Genomic DNA, 21,779 nt, shown 5'->3' on the forward strand with positions numbered 1-21,779 from the left:
CAATGGAGGCTGCATTTTCCCACCATCAGATGATGGCATTTCTTACGAATCCCTCTTCCTGAATTGTGGTGGCTCTATATCCCATCAAGGTATTTCACACAGAGATTTCCCTCATTGGGGCAGGTACTAGTGCATAAATTTGTTGTGTTTATACAACCAGTACAGGCCAAACTCATATCTTAGCAGGACAGAAAACGTGTTATGGAATCTGTCTGCGTCTGTCCACCCAGAAAAGAGTGGGGAAAATAACGCAATTTTCTGATGACTGATTCCGCTGTCCTCTTCATTTTTCTTGACTTTCGGTAAAGACATGGGAAGAGAGCTGAGGAAACTATGTCTGAGTATACCAACAAGGTTTATTTACTAACCTACATGTTTGTTTGCTGGACGATATCATACGGCGTAGCAGTGAAACGGCACCGTGTGTGAAATGATTTTGCCGATGACGGCCACCGAGACCGCCAGGTGGACAAAGGCACGTAACAATCTCGGGGTTCAGAGAAACCCGAGATGCTGAGATTAAGAGCGATGGGGCAGCTCGCTGGAGCCGGCACCTCAAAGCTGACATAAATAGAAACGGCCATTAAAACTTCACAAGGTGCTTAATCCTAACATGAATAGAGCAGCTACGTCATCGTCATGGCAGCAGGATGTATGGGGCATCAGCTCTGTAGAGCAAAGGGCAGATATTAAGCTCATATTAATGATGCGGCCTAACAAATGATCCTGCGCCGTCTTAGCGCTCGTTCGCTGTGAGCTCGTTACAGACCTCCTCGCTTCAGCAGCCTGCCCGCCTGGCCGGCTGGCCGCCCACCCGCCCATCTGCGGGGGCCCCCACCGCGGGCGCAGGTGAGCGTGCAGGTGGGGGTGTGGGCTGGGGGAGGGAGACGGTCGTGACTGGCCAGCACAGAGACGCTGCGGGAAAATGAGCCGCTCAGCCCGCCCATGGTCTCGTCGCCACGGAGACGGCCATTAAAATTAAAACACAGATAGATAAAAATGGGGTTCTCCAACGCCGACTGAAGCAGACAGAGGAGGACCTTCTAAAAGGAGATGGATCTTTAAAAAGACCCCCCCTGTCGAGCAGCAAGATGACTGCATCCCGTGGCTTTGCTTATTTATTCAGTTAGAGACCGTCATGCTGTCGATCTCCTGTTTACTCCTCCACTTAATTGAGTGCGAAGACCATGAGATTGGCGCAGAGATGAGCCACCGTCACGGAGGTACGACACAATAACAATAACGATGAGATATAAGCGCCCATAATTAGACGGAAAATATGCACAGGTTAAAGGTCACTGTGAAATAAAAATTTGCTTGATAGGTGGTCTCTCCTGTTTTTTATGATTCCCTTCACTTCACGGTTAGTTCAATGACGACAACGACAATGAAAATGTTTGCTTGGCCAACCCGATGTCCAAAAGTCCTGAATAAATAATTAATTAGATTTTCAGGGCTGTTAAAATGCAAATACCTGTGAGTCTACAGTTATTCATGGACATCAGCACTTTTGAAATCCTGCATTGTTCTTCCTATATTTCCACGAGACTGTAGCATGAATAAAGTATTTGATTAAAACGAAATGTCACCATTCGTTGGCCTCAGACAGCACAATATCTGAGCAATCTCCGGGTTGGCCTTCACTGAAATGCATATGTAAATCCCAGCCACCCAAGAGCGGAGAGAGACCCCTCCCCCCACCCCAAATATCAGAAGATGGATGTCAGGAGGTCCTGAGATGGATCAAAATGCTGTGGACCAGTTTGGAACACAGAGTCACAAATAATGATAATCTATCCCTCCACCCATCAATCTTCTGCTGGTCACAGAGCCCATCCCAGGCAACTGGGGGACACCAGGGACAGTATGATAGTCCATCGCAGAGCACATGCACACAATCATACACAACGGGCAATCTATAGATGCCAGTTAGCCAAATCGCATGTCTTTGAACTGAGAAAGAAAACCCTCCCAACACGTGGAGTACATGCAGAATTCATAAATGACTTGAGGAGAACATGCAGAGTCCACACACACATGGAGTGGAGGAAAATAGTGATTATTATTTATTCTATTGTTTATTATTATGCGACTTAGTACTCTATTACTTATACTTACAAACAAAGCATTGCTGCATACAAACTCACAATGAGTAATTAATTGATTATGTTATGTGGGTCCTGTTATGGGGAATAGGGAAATTTATTGCTAAAATCGCGCTCCTCAAATCAAAGTCGTGACCTTCGAAACCTACAGAATTACTTCAGGATCGAGTGGCAATTTCTACATCATTTCTCCCCCCTGACAGATGTAACACTATGTCCTCCAGACCTTCATATATTGTTCTATCATTTTTTTTCCCCCTCGTTAAATATCATTACAAATAACTACCATTCTGCCAGCACAGCGTGTAAGACGAGCCCATAATTAAGAACACAGTGCGTTAGTGATGCAGCGGGTGTCCATGGAATACCTTTCAGGACGGGCTCGGAGTGTGACGCCCATGCTGGCTGAAGGGAGGCCTTCCTAATAACCTCTCCGCTTCCTAATTTAGTTTTGATTGGCTATGAAATCCATAGCAGCACTCAAGGGCTCGGGTTCTGCTGCCATCAGCACTTCTGGACCATAAATTGTACGAATGGCCCGGCCGCCTCTTCCGGCCCGGGGGTCCTGTTCCGGGCCTCATATGACCTCCTGTGGATGGCCTGAGCAGGATCTCAACCACATGGGCCCCCTAACACATCAGCAATTCCTGTCTGGAATCACAGGGGCTCAAAGACTAAGCATGGAGATGGAATATACAAAGCGATCTACTGCACATGGGTAGATTAAAAGTGATATAATTATTAAATTAGCATTAACTTCATGATCGTGACCTGTGATAGACTGGGATCCTATCCAGGGTGTCCTTTGCCCTGTGACCTGTGATGACAGGCATCCCATCCAGGGTGTCCCCTGCCCTGTGACCTGTGATGACAGGCATCCCATCCAGGGTGTCCCCTGCCCTGTGACCTGTGATGACAGGCATCCCATCCAGGGTGTCCCCTGCCCTGTGACCTGTGATGACAGGCATCCCATCCAGGGTGTCCCCTGCCCTGTGACCTGTGATGACAGGCATCCCATCCAGGGTGTCCCCTGCCCTGTGACCTGTGATGACAGGCATCCCATCCAGGGTGTCCCCTGCCCTGTGACCTGTGATGACAGGCATCCCATCCAGGGTGTCCCCTGCCCTGTGACCTGTGATGACAGGCATCCCATCCAGGGTGTCCTTTGCCCTATGTCTCTGCTATGAACTGGCATAGGCCAGTATGGAGAGGACAGCAGTCTTCCCATCGGTGGGATGTGGTATTAGAGCCTTATGGCGGTACTGAAGCTCAGAATGGCCATGTGTGATAAGCTGAAAACCCTGCCTCAGTGATGAGAGTCCTGCCTCAGTGATGAAAGTCCTGCCTTGGTGATTAGAGTCCTGTCTCAGTGATGAGAATCCTGCCTCAGTGATGAGAGTCCTGCCTCAGTGATGAAAGTCCTGCCTTGGTGATTAGAGTCCTGCGTCAGTGATGAGAATCCTGCCTCAGTGATGAGAGTCCTGCCTCAGTGATGAGAGTCCTGCCTCAGTGATGAAAGTCCTGCCTTGGTGATTAGAGTCCTGCCTCAGTGATGAGAATCCTGCCTCAGTGATGAGAATCCTGCCTCAGTGATGAGAGTCCTGCCTCAGTGATGAAAGTCCTGCCTTGGTGATTAGAGTCCTGCGTCAGTGATGAGAATCCTGCCTCAGTGATGAGAGTCCTGCCTCAGTGATGAGAGTCCTGCCTCAGTGATGAAAGTCCTGCCTTGGTGATTAGAGTCCTGCCTCAGTGATGAGAATCCTGCCTCAGTGATGAGAGTCCTGCCTCAGTGATGAAAGTCCTGCCTTGGTGATTAGAGTCCTGTCTCAGTGATGAGAGTCCTAGCTCAGTGATTAGAGTTCTGCCTTGAAAAGTCAGCATTTTCTGTGATGCTGGCTTTAATAATGTACATGTTATAAATAAAACACACTTGCTACAATCATGCTGAATAATTCACAATGCACGGGATTTCAGCTGCCGCGCACCCCCCCAAATATTCCTTAACCCCCCCATACTCTTTGCATTAGTAAAAGCACATATGTTCTGACAGAACCTCTGAAATAATACCTCCCCGCCCCTATATGTGTCTGCTTTCCCATGTACTGCTTCTGACTGATTAGAAAAGATCACAGATGCATCAGTAACATGCTACGTTCATTGTGGGTTAAACGCTGAGGACACCAGCTTATTACCGCCCTCTCAGTGTCAAGCCCACTGGACTGTAAAAAACCCTGTCAAAATCCTCAAAACTGCTCCTAAAACATTTCACCAAGACAGTGTTATTTTGCTAAAGCCTACTCTCTTATTACTAAAATTCTTTATTGGAATCCTTAAAATGTGACAGTAATAGTTACCAAAATCATACTTTTTGCTGAAAGCATCTTAAAACAATAACTATTTTCCTTTTGTCCTTAAACTTAAACCCACATGCTCTGCAGAGACCCAGAGCACGAGGGTATCTGAGATACTTATAGTCACAGTGGCATTTACTTGCTTTGCCAGCCATTGAAAATGACAGTGGGCATTCAGTAAAAAGACACGTTTTTAGAAACCATTTGCATAGGCCCGCCCATATTTCACAATGCCCTGCCCCCTCTCCCACATCTCCAGATACACTCACCAGTGCACAGTAGGTCTCGGCTGGGTCTCCGCACGTGATGTTGGTTGGCTCCAGCGCCACCCGCAGGTACTTGGTCATGTCAGCCGCCTCGGGCTGGCACGCCATGTAATCCCAGGTGAGGCCCTCGTCGCTGTACACCTGCGATTTGCACACGTCGTAGTGGCCCCACATGGCCGGGTAGTGCTGCGTAGCCTGGCCCAGTCCGGCCCAGGCCGCCTCCAGTGCCAGCAGCAGAGGCCAGTGCATCCTGGCCTCGACCCGATTGTCCTGTATGAAGCTTCCTCAAACGCTCCCCACCGAAGACGGCAGGCGGCCAACCTCAGATAATAATCCAGCTGGTACAGGGCGGAGAGCTGGAAGGGGCAGCCACCATACCACCGAGGCCAGTGCTTCTGCAAAGGCCCGCACTCCTGTTCCAAGGGCTGGTGGGGGAGAGGGGTCGGGATGTGGGGGGGGGGGTGAAGGCAGAGGCAGGGGGGTCAGGGGATCTTGGGCTGCTGAGGAGGCGGCGGATTTTGGGAGCCCAGCTCACGGCGGAGAGCGGTGGGGTCCTCAGAGACAGTGTCTGCCGTGGTAAGGCGCCGTCCGTCTGATCCTAGTGGTGACTGGCAGCTGTTTCAGCTCCGGCGCTCTTCAAAAATCATCTGTCATCTTGTGCCCGTGCCCTGAAACACATGGGGGTGAGTGGGGGGCTTTAGAGGTATGAGATTCAGGCAGTCCATCATATTCCTGAATGTAGCCACTGACCGGAAGAGGGTTCAAACAAATGGGTGCAAATGGCCGTGTGGTAAAGACAGTACTCAGTATTAAATTGATGGTCATTATTTAATTCTCCGTACGAATCGCTGACTTTCCTGACATCCCTTGACGTGCCAGACCGAGAAAAACCCAGAGGTTAACGCAGTAAACGGTATTAGCTATTATTGCTCAGAAGTGCCGTCAACAGATTCATTGTACGTGAAAGCATCCGTAGGGCAGAGGTGGAGATTTCAGGTCCAGAAAGTACAAATCCAGACCAAGATTTTGATTCAACCAACCAGTTGAGTATAAAGAGTCATAATTACAAACTACTCAACTGGTTTTAACCACCTATCTAATATTGTGCCGGTCCCCCTCATGCTACCAAAACAGCTCTGACTCATTGAGACATGGACTCCATAAGACCTCTGAAGGTGTCCTGTGGTATCTGGCACTAAGACATTAACAGCAGATCCTTTAAATCCTGTAAGTTGTGAGGTGGGACCTCCATAGATGAGACTTGTAGCTTCATATTCAACATTCAGTTTTCCGACCGTAATATATTTTAACCAAAGCAAGTCAGTTGGTTTTTTTTATCACGGAATCGTGATGCCCAGTACAAAGACAGCGATGCACACTGATCATTTTTGAGATTCAAGCCCTTTCACTATTTGTGTTTAATCTTCTTGATAGATAGGAAAATTGGCGATTGTAAGTGTAACAAGATATTGAGTTCAAGGCATTCTTGCACACTCTGGGTTTCCGGAATTCTTTATGGGTGAATGTTAATTAATTTTTGATGCACTTCACATTCACTTACCATCACGTGCCCCTAATGTCCATTCATAGCACAAAGGGTCTAACGAATGGTCTAATAACTTAAAAAAAAAAACATGTGACAGGTTCATGTGACAGAGACAGAACAAGGCACACCCCTTAGATATTCAGATTATGGATGGATGGTATTTCCGTATATAATTATTACTAAATGCACTCTCTCCATTCAGTGTGCATTGGAATAAGTAAATGGGCTAATAAATCTAAAACTAAACAAGACGCTCACGTCAAGTACATTTGGTTTCAAGCAGTTGGCACAATGCAGAATATTAAAAGCTCATTTATTACACAATGGATGCAATAAAGGTAGATCTTCAGGGGCAGGGTTGGTGACCATTGCTCTAAAGTTTGGCTGATTCTAGGCAGGTTTCATAAAGTTACACGTAACCAGTTTTGTACCAATATTTAATATTTTAATTTTGAACATAGTTCTGGAAAAACAAACAAGGAACATAAAAAAAAATTCTTTATTTTTTTTAATTGTTTTTGGGACTTCGAAAATCGTAAATATCCCACGATCACACCCTGGCACTTTCGCGAAAGTTTTGCGTTTATTGTGCTTAGTCAAATTTCAAAATTTCTACTTTTTCATTCTCCTATGCCCGATTATGATCTGGGGCGATCAGTTTGAAGTACCTGGAAAGAAGACCATGGCCTGCCTGTAATCCAAACTCTCAGATACGATATGCAAGGAACGTGTTTTATAAAGATGGAGGCCTTCCCCTTCTCGTCATCAGCCTCGACTTAGTAAAACGCAGACCAAGCCCTCACTGGGAATAACTTAAAACCTACTGAGTACTGGGCTAGGCGGCGTTAGGGTAGCATCTGCGCAGATTTACCTCTTCGCCTCCTCGTTGGAGAATCTCAGCGCACGTTAATCAGCAGGGAAATCAGCCCGGCTGCTGACCCAGCAGACCGGCGCGCTCCGAGTGATTAACCGGTTTCGGGGAGCCCTCGGTGCGTCGCTACCTGAGGCACTTCAGATCGCGACACCGCGCGGAGCTATCCTCCGCACGAGACGACCATGAGAGCGAACACAGAGCGACGCGCGCCGAAGGAGCTATCTGCCGCACGAGCCGATCATGAAAGTATACACCGCGCGGCGCGTGCCAATGAAGCCATCCGCCGCGCGAGCCGGCAGTGAGCGCAAAGAAGTCGTAACTCGGAAAATAAGGCACGCTGAAACAATGGCAAACCCAAGGTTACTAAATAAAAGGAAATCGATGTTCTCCAGCCCATAAAGGTGAGAAAATCTGCTCAAGCAGAATGGAAGTGGATAATGACGAGGACTTCCATTACCTGCCTTAATACCTCGCAGCTATTTATAGGTATACTGGTACATATTTCAGGTTATTATATGTTATTGGTATAGCTTCTGACTTCAGGCAGGTGTAATTTACTTGACTAAAGAAAGCTTTAATTTATAAGATCCCGTACGATGTTCAGGTGTTTTCCATTGAAAGTTTTTTCTCTGGCTGGGAGAAGGAAAGACAGGGTGGCGTTAGTGGTACGAGATCTTTTGTTAGTGTAGGTATGTGAGGAGAGTGGCGGGTCCAGGTTAGGAGACCAAGAACAGATCAGGGTGTAAAAGTGTAAAACATGTCAGTGCTGCCAGCCGGGAGGAGAGCCTGGGTGAGGCTGAATGAGCCTCTTCACACTCGACGGCGCTGCAGGACAGGGTGCAATCACTGTGTCTGAGGGACCAAATGTGCCATCAAACCTGCCTTCTAGGACATGACCTGGACCTGAATTATTCCCCAAATACATCTTCTGTTATCTGGGCCCTCAGGGACAGTGTGTATCAGTGTAAAGCACGAAGCACCTTTCACTATACAGAAACCCCAGGCTTGACTACGACCCCTTGACTGTAGGCTGCCCGTGTCACTGTGAGACAGTGCAGGTCACGTCTGAGCTTTTTCTGTACTTTTTCTGGCTATGGGTGCTGAACAGATGGCCGTGAATTTTTGGGTGAGGAAACCCAACAATGGAATGATGGATGACCTCATTTTATATTAAAAGGCCATAAATGTTTCACTGATTCTTCATGACGTGCAAAAAAAGGAGAGCTACATGGGCTCTTTAAGCCTCACCCCCTCGAGCCAGCCTTCCGGAATGATCCCCACCCTGATCTCCTCCTCAGCCCCCACACCTGCTACCCCCTCATCATCACCTTCTTCCTTTTTTCCTTCTCCCCCCATTATTCTTCCCACCTCTCCCTCCTCTCACCTACCATCAGCTGTCACTCCCGGTCGGTCTCCCGCTCCAAAGACGGAGCGAGCGGCGTGGCGCGGTGCATGCTCAATGCCATGAGCTCTAGCTCCAGCAGCAGGGTTTGGGGTATGGCCGGGTCCCTGCTCTTCACTTTTCTCAGGATGATAACCCACCACATACAATTAAGAGCAGGACTGACTTTATTGATCCCGAGGGGAAATTCTGGTGCATACAGTGCAGATGAACATACATATAGTGCCAAACAGCCAAGTTACAAAGATAATATACACAGTGCCTACAAGTACAGATTTAAAGAGTACACATCACACAAATAAAATATCCTGAAAACAGAATATTGTAGTACTATAGAAATTAATAAATATTTACAGATAAGAATAAAGGTCCTTCCAAGAGATCATGGACTCAGAACAAGGATTGGGTCGGCCACCTCTCTGGACATCTCAAAGAGCACAGACTGGCAAATGACAGGCAATCAAAGCCATTAGCCCATTCCCCTAAACCGTTTGGGGGGGGGGGTCTTTCTGAATTCATCCTAACAGTAAGGGCCTGATGTTTATTTTTTTGGTAGGTTGCCATGACAGTCCCTGCCACAGGCCAAAAAAATACCATGTCACGCGTGTCGAAAGGGGTGGGGCTTTTGGCAGGGTGACCCCTGTGATTCATTTTCTGTCTGTCGACTTGGTTGTTGGGGGGGGCTGTGTGGTGGGGGGGATGGCTCCCTCACCCTGCACTCCGCCCGAGGCGCTGCTCCTGCCACCAGCCAGACACTCCATGGCGATGCAGGACAAAATCATACATTATTAAAAACACTTTTGCTAAAAGGCTACCATATTATTCAGCCTTCACAGCAATGTGTCACCCTGCTGGAAATGGCCATGTCAGCTCCTCGCTGAACGGTACCTGATGCAGAAATAAACTCCCCTCTGCCAGAAACATGCGAGTCTAACAGGCTGTTGCCTATTCGCTAAAAACATTCATTTCGAGGGCAAAGTCATTGAGGTAATACAATCAAAAAGGATGGGAAATTCAGAGGTAGCTATCAGTTTGCTCCTGAACGGGAGGTGAAGGAGTGGCAGAAATGCAGGGGGCCCTGCCGACAGTAACACGCAGCCGCTACTCTGTCTGTCACATTTATAGCGACGGTTTATAATTACGACCCTTTTGACCGGGAGCCGCTCGTTCCAATCGCCGTCATCACCATAATCAACATCAACACCTCCGTCATCGTTGCCATGATTTGCTGGAGTAACGTCGGCGAGTGGGGTAACGTGATGCTCACATGCGATTTTTAAGCTTAAATATACCCAGAGATTAATGAGAAGATCTCAGATAAGAACCTCAAATTTCCCTAACTTACGTTTAAGTACTATCAGCCTGCTCTTATATTCAATAAAGTGTTACTTTCAAATTTGTACATAAATCGAACCCAGTTAAAACATTTAATGTCCACATTTACATGCAAACTTTAAACAGGCAACGCACCAATACCCACACGATCTTACAATCATTAAGTGTTTCAAGAAGTATGTATTTATGACCACATTAGTTGCAGAAAAAAATGTACTGTTGGTTATGGAATAACGGCGAACTATAGCCTAACGGACCGTGATACACTGGATGAAACCATTTAAACTGATACTTTTCCCCATTGAATCTGATGCACGTTTTGCGAAACATACGTATCCAGAAAACAAAGTTTCATACTAAATGCAATAAAAATCAAAACGCATGACAAAGCACAACTTGTCTGCATATTCTAAGAGAGACAGTACATCACAGTACACCGCAATATTATACGTATTATGACTCGGTTAAATTTAATGCCGTGAATGACGATTGTTACATTTACACACAATAAAGGTGTTGGGAAAACGCTCACGATGCACTGGGGTGAATCCGCTGGCCGGCCACCGGGGGGCGCCGCAAATCCCACAATCAGGCGGAACCGCTCAAACATCCAAATAGCCTAATGTTGATATTGTTTAGTATACGACCCAAAGAAAAGCGCATTGCTGTTATATCGTCTATGATTCATTGTTTAGACATTATAGACAATATAGAATTCTCTTTTTAAAAGTAGAACATAAGCGTTGCGATAAAGTTATTCCATTTATGGAAACACTGACTTTGTAAAACCAAACCGAAGCGTTGGCGTAAAACTACAAATGCCTATTTTTCACTCTCATTTTAAACGCATTAGGACCGTGGTAAATTGTTTTCTGATATTGATCAACGTATAAAAATGCAATATGGATAAAATTATGGTATTTTTTAGAGAAGGCGTACTTACAGCATTAAACCTCTCATCTGAATCCCCCGTTAGGGATGTCCAGTCTGTGCAAGTGTTCAACAAGTTCAACAATGAGCCCCGATCCTCTTTAAGGTTCCCGACTTAATCTCAATGTGATGAGTTAGTGGTAAAGCGGCAGCAAAAAAAGTTGATGATGCGGGAAGTGAACGAGCTGACTAAATGGGGAGACCGGGGGGGTCAATCCGTGTTAAAATGCAGCGTCGCTTTCATGTACCTCAGAACGGAGCGCACAGAGTCCCCGGAACGCGGGGTCAGCGCCACTGTCACCCAGGAGTGACAGCTGTGACAGGACACCGAAATCCGCTCCTGATCAATCCAAACTCCCACTGACAGCTCTGCAGAGTCTCCCCCACCCCCTGAAAGGCGCTTGTAAAACTTTAAATGAAGGTGCCCACCTTTTCTCGAACAATATATCCAAAAGAGGGGAATGGAGCCGTGGGAGCGCAAAGGCGGCGCGCGGCGTGAAGGGATCTTTGCGCTCCTCTCAGGCACTCAGGAGGGACATGAATTGCGCCAATTAACGGCGAGGCCGCTGCTATCCTCTACCGCCGGCTGCACACGCCTTCCTGCATGCATTCCCTTACTCAGTATTCAGCCAAGCTGCTCCTCATCTGATGCAACGCAAAGCGCATAAAAATCCTCCCGCAAGAGCTGAATCCTTCAGAGCATCGTCTCTGCCAGCGCCGGCCGGCTCTCTGCGGGACTTAAACTTATGGTTTTAGAGAAACATAAGTAAAGCGGGGCTCCTTGTTTCCCCATCTAACAATGTAAGACATGAGAAGTAGACAGTATTTCCAGCGCAAGGTGACAGAGAGATTGCGAGCCGCCTGCCGCCTAAGTCCGCATGGTCCTAAAGGCAACGCCAGGTCTGTCCGCTTGCATCAGGGTACCTGGTGCACTTATTGCACACAACGATACCCTGATCAGATATTCCATGCTAAATGCATGTCAGCGTCAGCCTAAAGCATTTAATATGAACGCGTTTCTCACATCCGTGCTTCTGAGACCAGCGGAACTCCGGGGCGGGGAATATAGGCGATATTTAAACTAACAAATACGTTGCAGTCTTCGTTTGAGGCAAGGTAACTTATGACATTTTGTGGTTACGTTAAAAGCAGATTTACTTTAACGCTATAAGAAAAATTCAGCGTATCTTTTATTGTGTTTTTATTTATGCGTTTAGGTGAGCCAGGTTTTTGATTCGGCACCTCAGCCCGACTCACTTAATGGCCATAATTAACACCTGCGTCTTTTGCTGAGGGAGGCGCAAAGGAGGAGATAATAATGAATAAAATTAAAAACTTTACGCACAATACAGGCGAACAAACACGTGAAAAAGGCCGCTCAGACATATTATGACTGGCACCAGAGGACAAGACGCCGACACTGAAATGTCACCTAAAAATCACTGGAACAATTGAGCGTGAAGGGTAATCAATGCTATCAAAACAGACAATTAAGTAAATATTTATTTAAACATTATTATTTTTGTAGAATTTTATTTATCTGCAGTATTTGGGGCCTACTAATAATTACAAGCCAGTGAGGCAGTTTGAAGACGCTTTGAACAATGACGGCGCATATTAACCGCGACGGCCTTCGGGGAGGTGGGGCTGTGGGTCACAGATATATTAAACTCCCATCATCCTCTCTCGATAAATCTACTTTTGATGAAAGGATCTGCGGAGTGAATAACGCCTTACATTTCCTCGTTTTTAAGGGATTTTAACATTTCTGTCTGTACATAATTTTTTAAAAAATTGCAGTTTTTTTTATTTATTGTCTTTTTAATCACAGGCAGCAGTGACAAATAAAATAAAATAAATGAAAGAAAAACACAATAGTAATAAACAAGAAACCGGAATTAGAGTGAAAATTGACCTGTCAGAAGACGTTTCCCTTTCGTTTGTGGTTAATTTACAAAAAACAAATATTTGCAATAATATATTTTAAAAGAAAAGGCAGAGTAACCTATGACGAGATAAAAGTCAAAGTAGAACAACAGGAGACGTGTCGGTAGCAAATAAATAATGTGATTTAATGCTACTGTTAAACTAAAATTCTTTTTGGTATATTAATTAATAGTAGCCTACTCACCAGTTATCGAAACACTGGGTAGTTAAAATATCGTATCTAAGAAATATTATATACTAAACGAATATATTCATCTCGGTATAATGTATTTTGATGACGATAGCGAATAAACTTGATGAGAGCGCGTCCTCTTTTGGAACACAGAGTTCGTAAAGTTCATACTGATAGTAGGCAGTAGCATTAGGAATCAAAAGGACACTTTTCATTAGCACGCTAACTGTAAAGCAGACACGGAGCCACTGACCCATGCACAAATGTCAGAAAAAGGGAAATTAGATATCCGAAAACAACAGATAATCCTTAAAGTGGCATATTATATGCCTACGTATTATACACTGAAATCAACGTGGTTATGCAGTGCATAGAAAGCAATACTTTGTTAATGAAAAGGCGCACAGTCATTTAATTTTATATTCCATATCTGATGGTTCGCTACACAAGAAATGCACTTTTCTTCTTTTCATCTGAGAAAACATGTTAATCCTCTGCACGCCATACAGCACCAGTGTATCCAATCCTATTGCGGACAACAACAACTAATAAGAACCCACAACAAAATACGTCTTTAGCATATATTTAATGAAGTCTGCACAACGGTAAAAAGTGAACATCCTTGTTTATCAGTCTGACTTTATGGCCCGGGTCTCCTCCACCCCCTATACTCATAACTCAGCCAGCATTATGCCTGTACACCGCGTGTAATAAGCCGCAACTTTTCAAACACATGCCTGAAAAAAGTGCTCACCTTCCCTCGACAGCCTGCCCGCATTAAACCGCGATGGTTTCCTGCATGCCTTTCTGTCACACCTCAATGGGGACATTGTCATGGATGCGGCTTTCGGAGGCTGTCCGGAGTGGTGGCGCTCCGCGGCGCAGAGTAACACGGCCGCCCCGGGGGATGCGCGGCTCGGCTCGGCTCGGTTCGGCTCCCCCTCAGGTGGCTGTGCCCGCGCTATCCCCATAGATAAACAGATGACCATGCAAAGATCTGTCTCCGAAAAACGCTTGCTGTCATTTGTTACTGCAGGTAACTGGAGTATTTGGAGATAAGAGTGACTAGTATATTTGTATTAATATCGATAGCCTATTCATTTCATACGATGATTGCTGAAATGGTTGTGTTATATATAGCCTAGCTGTGGCAATTACAATTTATCTGGAAATAATCAGATAACTGTTCTACACAAAACTACACAAAATGTGGATGTATTAGCCTAATAAAGCAATTCATGCAAGGAAACGCTTACTCAGTTGGTGCAGAGTGATACTCGTAGACAAGAAATGGCAAAAGCATTTTTGAAGAGGGAGTATAGTAGATTAGTCAGAACAACTAATAATACAATTCGCCTTGAAGACAAAACGACAAACACGCATTTTAATGTAATTAGGCGTAGTTTTCATTTAAACAGTTTTCAGCGTCTTTAGATTATTTCTGACAATGGCAGCATAGTTTCAGCACCCGGACAGCTCCCAAACTTTAAAAAATGACGGGATAGCGTTTCAGCACTGTGTGGCCGGTGACGCCACACTGGATTTTTTTTTGCATGAAGTGAGACATGTACACCAGTGCGATAATTACTCACATTCTGGACGCTAATCCGTGTCTTTCTTTTAACTGTGCACCATGTTTTAATCACTCAGAATCTAGTTTTCATCATTTAAAAGGCACCGAAACAAAACATGTTTTCAGCCTTTAATAATTTTGCTAATTATTTCGTCAACAGTAAGCGCGTAAGTAAAATTCTCACGAGAAGCTGTTGTAATATGTCTGAGAGTCATAGCGCGTAACACTGGGCCTACATTACTGGGGTAAACTTGCAAATGGCCGGGCGAAATATTAGCGGCATATCTCTACGTAACGCCCATAAAACCCCATTAATGTGTATCGATGTGTGCTTTCATTGAACGTCTCCCGTATGGTATAGGACCTGTAACTTCCAGGTCATTGCATAATGCTCCATCTGATTGAAGAAATTGTAGGACTATTTTCCACCCGGGATGGTGAAACACGCCATATCCATCCACTATAATTTAGGAGCATACTGGAATTTCACTCCAATTCTCATGACCATAACCATATCACATAACACACAAACACAGGTAATCGGAAAAGTAGCATGCCCATAACAATGTCATCTGATTAACCCCACTGTGTTGCCTTATATCACTCTTTTTTTTTCATTAACAAAAATGCTGGACAAGTAAGTACAGAATATGGATGGATGGATGGACAGAAATATAAGCAGTAACTGGGAGACAGACAAATAGAAAACATTGACCTTTAAATGTTTAACTATTTTGAACACAGTCCCATTGAGATAAAACAGCTGTAAATGACATTTTTTGTGAACGTTGGTATTCTTACCTTGTTTCAGTTTATTAAATGCTAGAGTGTCTCCTGCCCCTGACAGAAACACTCTGTATTACTTTGTCCTTTTTATGAGGCAGCATCAAGCCTGCAGGCCCATGGACCTTTTATTTGTGGTACAGGATGTCTCTCCTAACTGCAGAAAAGTACAGCGTACAGGACGGTGCTGGGATAAACCAGGGTCAACATTGCTATTGTCTATAGTAAATCTAATTCCGGATTGTGCAATAGCCAGGAGTTAAATATTTCAACTAAAGAAAATTAAGCATTGTACCTAGTATATACTCACATGAATTCATTTTCGTATTGGTCAGAAATACCGTGAATCTAATTGAAATTGAGAAGAATGTATCGGTTCCACACTCTGTGGTTCTGCAACGGTTTCATTATTTACTACGACTTTTAATCAATATTTACAAGAGAAGGTTTTCCTCTCACTAACCCTGTGTGCATATCCTGCTCCTGCAATTTCCACTAGTCAAAAGGGTCAATCATGTACACTATCTGCTACAAACCTGCTATGTTTCTTCTCATTTTTATCTAATGTTATACATCATGGACATGATCAGCTCTGTGTAGAATTGCTCCTCTGAATCGAAAGAGACCATCGCAAGATCGTAGGAGACCTAAGTAAATAATAGAATCCACCAACTCATCCTCTGAGTATAATTTTTTAAATGCATTTTGTTTTTTTGTTTTTTAAATTTGGATTCCTTATTTATCTTCACATGACCTGACACGGTGTGCATGTCACACACATGAGGGGCACAAACTGCTCCACTCTAAATGTGGGGAATAAAACTTCAATCACTTAAGATGATTTGGGGGAAACCCTGAAGTGCTTCCACTTCTGTAAAAGTAGCATTTTAGTGAAATGACATCACATTATTATGAAGAGGGCCGTGCATGTATCGCAGCCCGTGGAGATCAGTCAGGTGGCCCTGTTGGCCCGTTTAAGCTTCTCTCCTGCTTTAAACAGAATTGTAAATTTCATGTAAAACAGCAATAACAATTTGTTTGTTTTACTGTGTAGTTATTTAATATTTTCTGCATCAAGTAAGGCGCAAAGTAAATATTTCATGCTATTATTCCCTTCTGACTGCTCTACATTGTATTACAGAATCACAGAGTTAACTTTCCCAGTGAAGCCACCTGATTTTTTTCCTCTTTATCTTTAATTTATTTTTCTCTGTTACTTCAGCACAACATGAGCCTCTGACTTTTAAATCCTCTTCGTCCACATGGCGCTGCCTTACACTTGCAGCAGAACTCCGCCATTCTGAAATATCATTAAAAAATGACATCCAGCGATAATGAAAAAGTGTGTTATTGGAAAGGGATTGGAGCTGGATTTGCACTTTACTCAGGCAGATCTGGCGGCCCTGGCTTGATGATGATCTCTACTTGAGTTCATGTCGTGCTTGTTCTGTGAATGATTAGGAATGGAGACTCGGCGCCAGACGACACCTGGCCATCTTTGCTTGTCCTCCACCAATTTCACCTCTGTTCACCTTTGTGCTGAGTTCAGGAATATGGCCATAAACCTGTTTTCACTGTGCAAATTAACAATAAAGCGCCTGCACATCCTGCAGAAGCTGTAAAAGTGAGAATATGAAGGAAGTGTGAGACGGATGTCATAACACAGAGCATGAGGAAATAACAAAAGGTTTCGCTGGAAAAGCACAGCGTGTCCTTGCTAGAATGTGCCTGTATCTCCCATAATCCGTGAAACAGCATCAGCAGCCTGCGCTGTTAGCAGTGACGGTGTCCGTCTGCCGAGGTCAGGGAATCGGCTCTCTAAATTAAGTCCTGTCAATAATGGTTTGTCAGTTGTCCTGTCATGTGCTTTCTGCAGAATAATTAGTTACTGTAACTGGCTGGAATCAACTAATGACTTTTTTGGGGGGAACCTACAGGGTACTGGCGTGTAACAGAGATACTGTGATGAGAGGACACAGATTTCGTTTAGGGTTATGTTTATTTTCCGCATATTAGACGTTTTAAAACATGAACTACTGGCTTGGATGCACTTGCCAGAAATGGATAGAGATGGTATAGGAACCATTTCAACCCCCGTTTCTGAACTGTTAAGGAAACATCATGTAGTTGCAAAACTTCAAATCAAGCCTTTTATCTAAACTTTCAATTATATTGCTACATTAGCAACAAACAAATGACTTAACCAAACACAAGATTCTTTAAAGAAAAGCCCTTCTTTGAAAATGTTCCTCCTGAATTTTGAGTATGCCCTTCTTGTTGCCACTCTGTGAGGCTTTGACTCACTTTATTTGTTTTGAGAAAAAAAATCCATTCAGATAAACAACTGGCTTCTATGTGAAGTCAAATGCATAGAGAAAGCTTGAAACATAGTGGGGGAGAGACTGATGTTACTTTACCTCTAATGTATAAACTTGACTATTTTCCTTCATGAGTTTTTAATTTGACACATTTGGCAATGTCCACATGTAGATTACCAGTGGGTGTTTTCTCAGTACAATCCCTCATCAGTGTTTGTAGTACAGGAACGCCTTCTTTCCTCAATTAAAACTGCAAGTTTAGCATTAATCTTATTGTCAGACTGATCCTTGCTACAAAATTAACTTTATATAAGACAGGACAGGGGCATGGCAATATTGATTCTTCACATAATTACCATGCAATACAGCACAAATAATCACATTTCAAGGTTGCATTGTAATTTATATCCTTTTCAAAGGAATTAAAAAGTGACCAAAACCTCAATGACACCTAAACATTAAGCAGGAGGGAATGAGTCAGCATTTGGTGTCCCTGTGTGAGGTCTAGAACATTCCAGCAGCTAGCATTGTGCATCGCTAGCTAGCACCTCCATCTAGGCGGCTGGGGACATAATGTCCAACTTTGTGGTTATTTGCTGACACACAGTTACCTGCCAGATCATGCTTAATGTAAATGGTTTCTCTCTAAGTTGTTGGCTGATTGCTAAGGTTACCGATTGCTGTTTTGTTCAGTGAGTAACAGGAGTTTGTAGGTTAGGAAAATCAAAACGATCGTGACTCATGACAGCCATGGTCAACATACTGTGCAAAGACAAATGATAACATTTCTGCCAAACTCTGAATCAAAGTGCGTGATTTCTGTAATTTGGGTTCAGTGGATAATACACTATAGTTCATAATTTCACGCTTAGACTGTTGTATTTCACTAGACAAAGTTATCAAAAATATTACAGGGCTACTTTTTATTATTAACGACTCAACTAATTATGTATAACATTTACAATAATGCTACTGTCATATGGCAGTGTGCAAACATACCAAGGACAAAACAACAGGTTAAATACAAATTCTTTCAAGAAATTCACAAGGAGAAAAAGTGTAGAAAAAAGTAATTAAATAAGGCAAATTTATTATTTGCATCCAACCCATTATCAATATTCTCTTCTCCTTACGAGGATTATTACCAAACATTGGCTTTTGGCATTAAAATAAACTGCTATAAAATTCAAGTTTCCTTTTAGACAGATTTTTTATAATTAAGGGATAAAGAAATTAACTCTCATATCTGCTTAAATTTATCCCACATAAACACTTTCCTGTGCTTTATTACTCTTTAATCTCCACAGAAGTTCTGCTCCACCTACAAGTAACAAACCCAAGTCAATAATAATAATAATAATAATAATAATAATAATAAACCCTTTCAATCAATTTTATTGGACATCAGCGTATCCATCAGGAATTGAAAAAGTCTTATTTTTCCTTTTAAGGTCTCCTATACTAAATTCCACATGGATGCATATATGTCTGGAACTTTCTTCCGAGGGGAACATCGTTATCTCCCCTTCTACTTTGGTGTCTTGCATCACCTCCACGGGCTCATCCAGGTACAGGACAGCCTGCTTCCAATGTGTCTCTGGTTTGAAGGGGGATGTGGAGAGCACTAGGGGTTTCTCCTCCCCCGGAAAAGTGACAGTGAACCAAACACAAAAGGCATTCACGGTCGAGGAGCCGAAGCAGGCACAGCTGAAGCTGCCCTGGACGCTCCTTAGCTGCTCCTCAGTGACCGTAAGCAGGTCCAGCTCGGCAAAACGGCAGGGGTGGGACAGCACGTCCTCCACAGTGACCAGGCTCACAGCGATGTCATTGTTCATGATGCACTTTCGCGCGAAGCCAGTCATGCAGGACATGTCCACGCCGTAGCGCTCCTTCACGGTGCCCCAGAAGCCTAGGCGCTCCTCCACCGTCAGGTCGTTAATAGGCGCTACGAATAGCTCGGCCTTGGAGGGCAGCAGCAGGCCGCCGGGCTTCAGCCACCTGTCCCGGGCGAGCAGTACGGAATTCAGCATGGACTCATGGAGCAATGCGTAGCCCATCCACTCGCTGACGATGACGTCAACTTTCTCAGGCAGCTGCACCGCCTCTAGGGCGCCCCGAATCACCGTGACCTGGTCCTCCATGTGATTCAGCTTGACTACCTCCATGGCCTGCTCGGCGATCGAGCTGGCCTCCACCGCATATACCTTCCTTGCCCCGGCTTGTGCGCAGAAGATGCTGAGCACGCCAGTTCCCGCACCCACATCCAGCACCACTTTGCCCTGGATAGCATGGCCGTTCCGCGTAATTCCCAACCTGTAGGTGTCCGTGCGCACGCTGTCCGCGATCATCTCTTCGTGGATGGTTACGTCGGAGTAGCTGTCGAAATACAGGTCGTCCTGGACACTTTTGTCCAACTTTCTCTTCTTTGATAAACGAGACATTTCCATGCCTGCAAAACCTGTCCCGGGCCACGCCGCGTTTGCGTTTGCCAAACTTCCGGGATGACGCGGTACCGTGGCATCATGGGAACAGTAGTTCTTGCAGCTTCCGACTACACTAGACCACAGCGTAAATTTGCAATGTTTAAAACTACATTGTCAAAGAATCCAGCGAGTGTGATATGCGGCTTTTTCAATTTCCACAGTGTTCCACAGCAGTGTCGCTGAGTATGTGTATAAACGTGAAAAACGATCGACCCCAGGACAAATATAAGGAAATACAGTTTCATTTCCATTTTTATTTAAGGATTGTATTGTAAATGAAAGATACAAAACCTAGTGTAACTAATTGCGAAATGCTCTTGGTTAAACTTTGTTTGATTGAGTTGAATATGTGTGATGGTTGGATTCTACAAGTGCAACATGAGCAGAGCAGAAATGCATCAGGCACCTTCAAAACCGATGATTATTTCATAATGTAGTAAACGGCTACTGCAGTTGTCCAATACTGTTAAAGTACTTGTGGCTGTTTGGAAATAATCATGTGGTGTTCGTTCTCGTTTTTGAATAAATCTCGTTTAATTCAGTTTCCTGGGTACTGTGTCAGCGCTGATAAAGAACGTGGTCGCTGAAAGTTAAAGGCGAGAGCACTTTCTTCCTCCGTTTAATGCTTTGTAAAGGCTGATAATTGTCACGTTCAGGATGTCTTGGAAAAGCGCGTGTTGGCTTTGCATATTGAGACATTTCTTTGAAATATTGCATAAATGTGGAAAGCCCTTGGAATATTTCTGTCACTGCTTAGTTGACACTTTTATTGTGAGCTGTTGTTGTTTAGCTCATACATTTAGTCAGAGCATGGCCATTAATGTAGCTGCATAGTTTACTGCCAACATGCAGGTTTAAAATCAAGTCCAAGGATAGCTACTACATGCGCGGTCTCCTTCAAACGGTCCTTAACTGTTAATTAATTTTTCCGTGAAGATTTCCATTATCTGCAGAGTCAAGAGCTTTGTAATTATTCATTTTCTGAGTAACGCTCAGGCTGCTCTCGAGCGTGGCGGCCAGCCAGGATTATTATTAAATGTTATTGCAATTCAAAGGCATATTAAGCAGCTTAAGCAACTTTTCTATTGCGTAGAAATCAGTGGAGTGGGTCTAATGGCCGACATTTTCTCATGTCAGTTAGGGTTAAGGAGAGTAAATCTATGCAAAGATTATATTATTTTAAAATGTTATAATACTTCTGTGGGGAATTATGTGTGACTCTACATGTGTGGACTGTTAGTTTTAAACTGCATGGTTTTCTGCACCCATTTTTTTGTTAGATTAATGGGACACATTTAGAAAACTGTACACATCTAATGTTCTCTTCGCGTACCTGATGACTTTCAGTATGGTGTACAGTCCGACATTTTTTGGGAATCCCGCGAGATGGGAGTCAATTTCTGTATTAATCATAGGACTGGGACGGGACGGAAAAAAAGTAAACGGGAGTACGCGGGAATCATTTTAATAGGCCAGTTTTTATATGGTAAGCAAATGTAAACCAATGCTGTTTCCCTTAGTTTGACCACAGTGCTAGCTGTATCATTGACTTCCCCGTCTGCTAGTGGCTGGTGACTGGCTTGTTGCAGGCAGCTTGTACCACCTGATATAGGCTTTGATTTTATGTGGCGCCGTCATAAAAAAAGTGGTCGGGGCTTGACAAGATAGTTTTACTGCGAAAAATTAACAACGAT

General features: G+C 44.2%; 2 protein-coding genes across 7 annotated transcripts in view; both read right to left on the reverse strand.

Annotated features, from left to right (window-relative positions):
* ntng1a (netrin g1a) overlaps positions 1-11,781 on the reverse strand; it is a 72,717-nt gene extending 60,936 nt beyond the window's left edge. For 2 of the 6 annotated variants that reach the window (XM_023806036.2, XM_023806034.2), the window contains exons 1-2: positions 10,823-11,778; positions 4,726-5,390 (exon numbers count right to left, since the gene is read on the reverse strand). In XM_023806036.2, coding sequence (XP_023661804.2) covers positions 4,726-4,971 — 246 coding nt within the window. In that variant the 5' untranslated portion in view covers positions 4,972-5,390; positions 10,823-11,778. Of the gene's footprint in view, positions 1-4,725; positions 5,391-10,822 lie in introns of all 6 variants that reach the window. The other 4 variants (XM_072714098.1, XM_072714092.1, XM_023806033.2 and 1 more) reach the window with 4 other exon arrangements.
* Positions 11,782-18,399: 6,618 nt separating this feature from the next.
* Positions 18,400-20,131, reverse strand: prmt6 (protein arginine methyltransferase 6). Its single transcript, XM_023805756.2, has one exon. It carries the CDS (start codon positions 20,047-20,049, stop codon positions 18,997-18,999), a length of 1,053 nt encoding a protein of 350 aa, XP_023661524.1. The 5' UTR covers positions 20,050-20,131; the 3' UTR covers positions 18,400-18,996.
* Between the last annotated feature and the right edge of the window lie 1,648 nt (positions 20,132-21,779).

Source organism: Paramormyrops kingsleyae, chromosome 1 (genome assembly GCF_048594095.1).
Source record: "Paramormyrops kingsleyae isolate MSU_618 chromosome 1, PKINGS_0.4, whole genome shotgun sequence".
Classification (NCBI taxonomy): domain Eukaryota; kingdom Metazoa; phylum Chordata; class Actinopteri; order Osteoglossiformes; family Mormyridae; genus Paramormyrops; species Paramormyrops kingsleyae.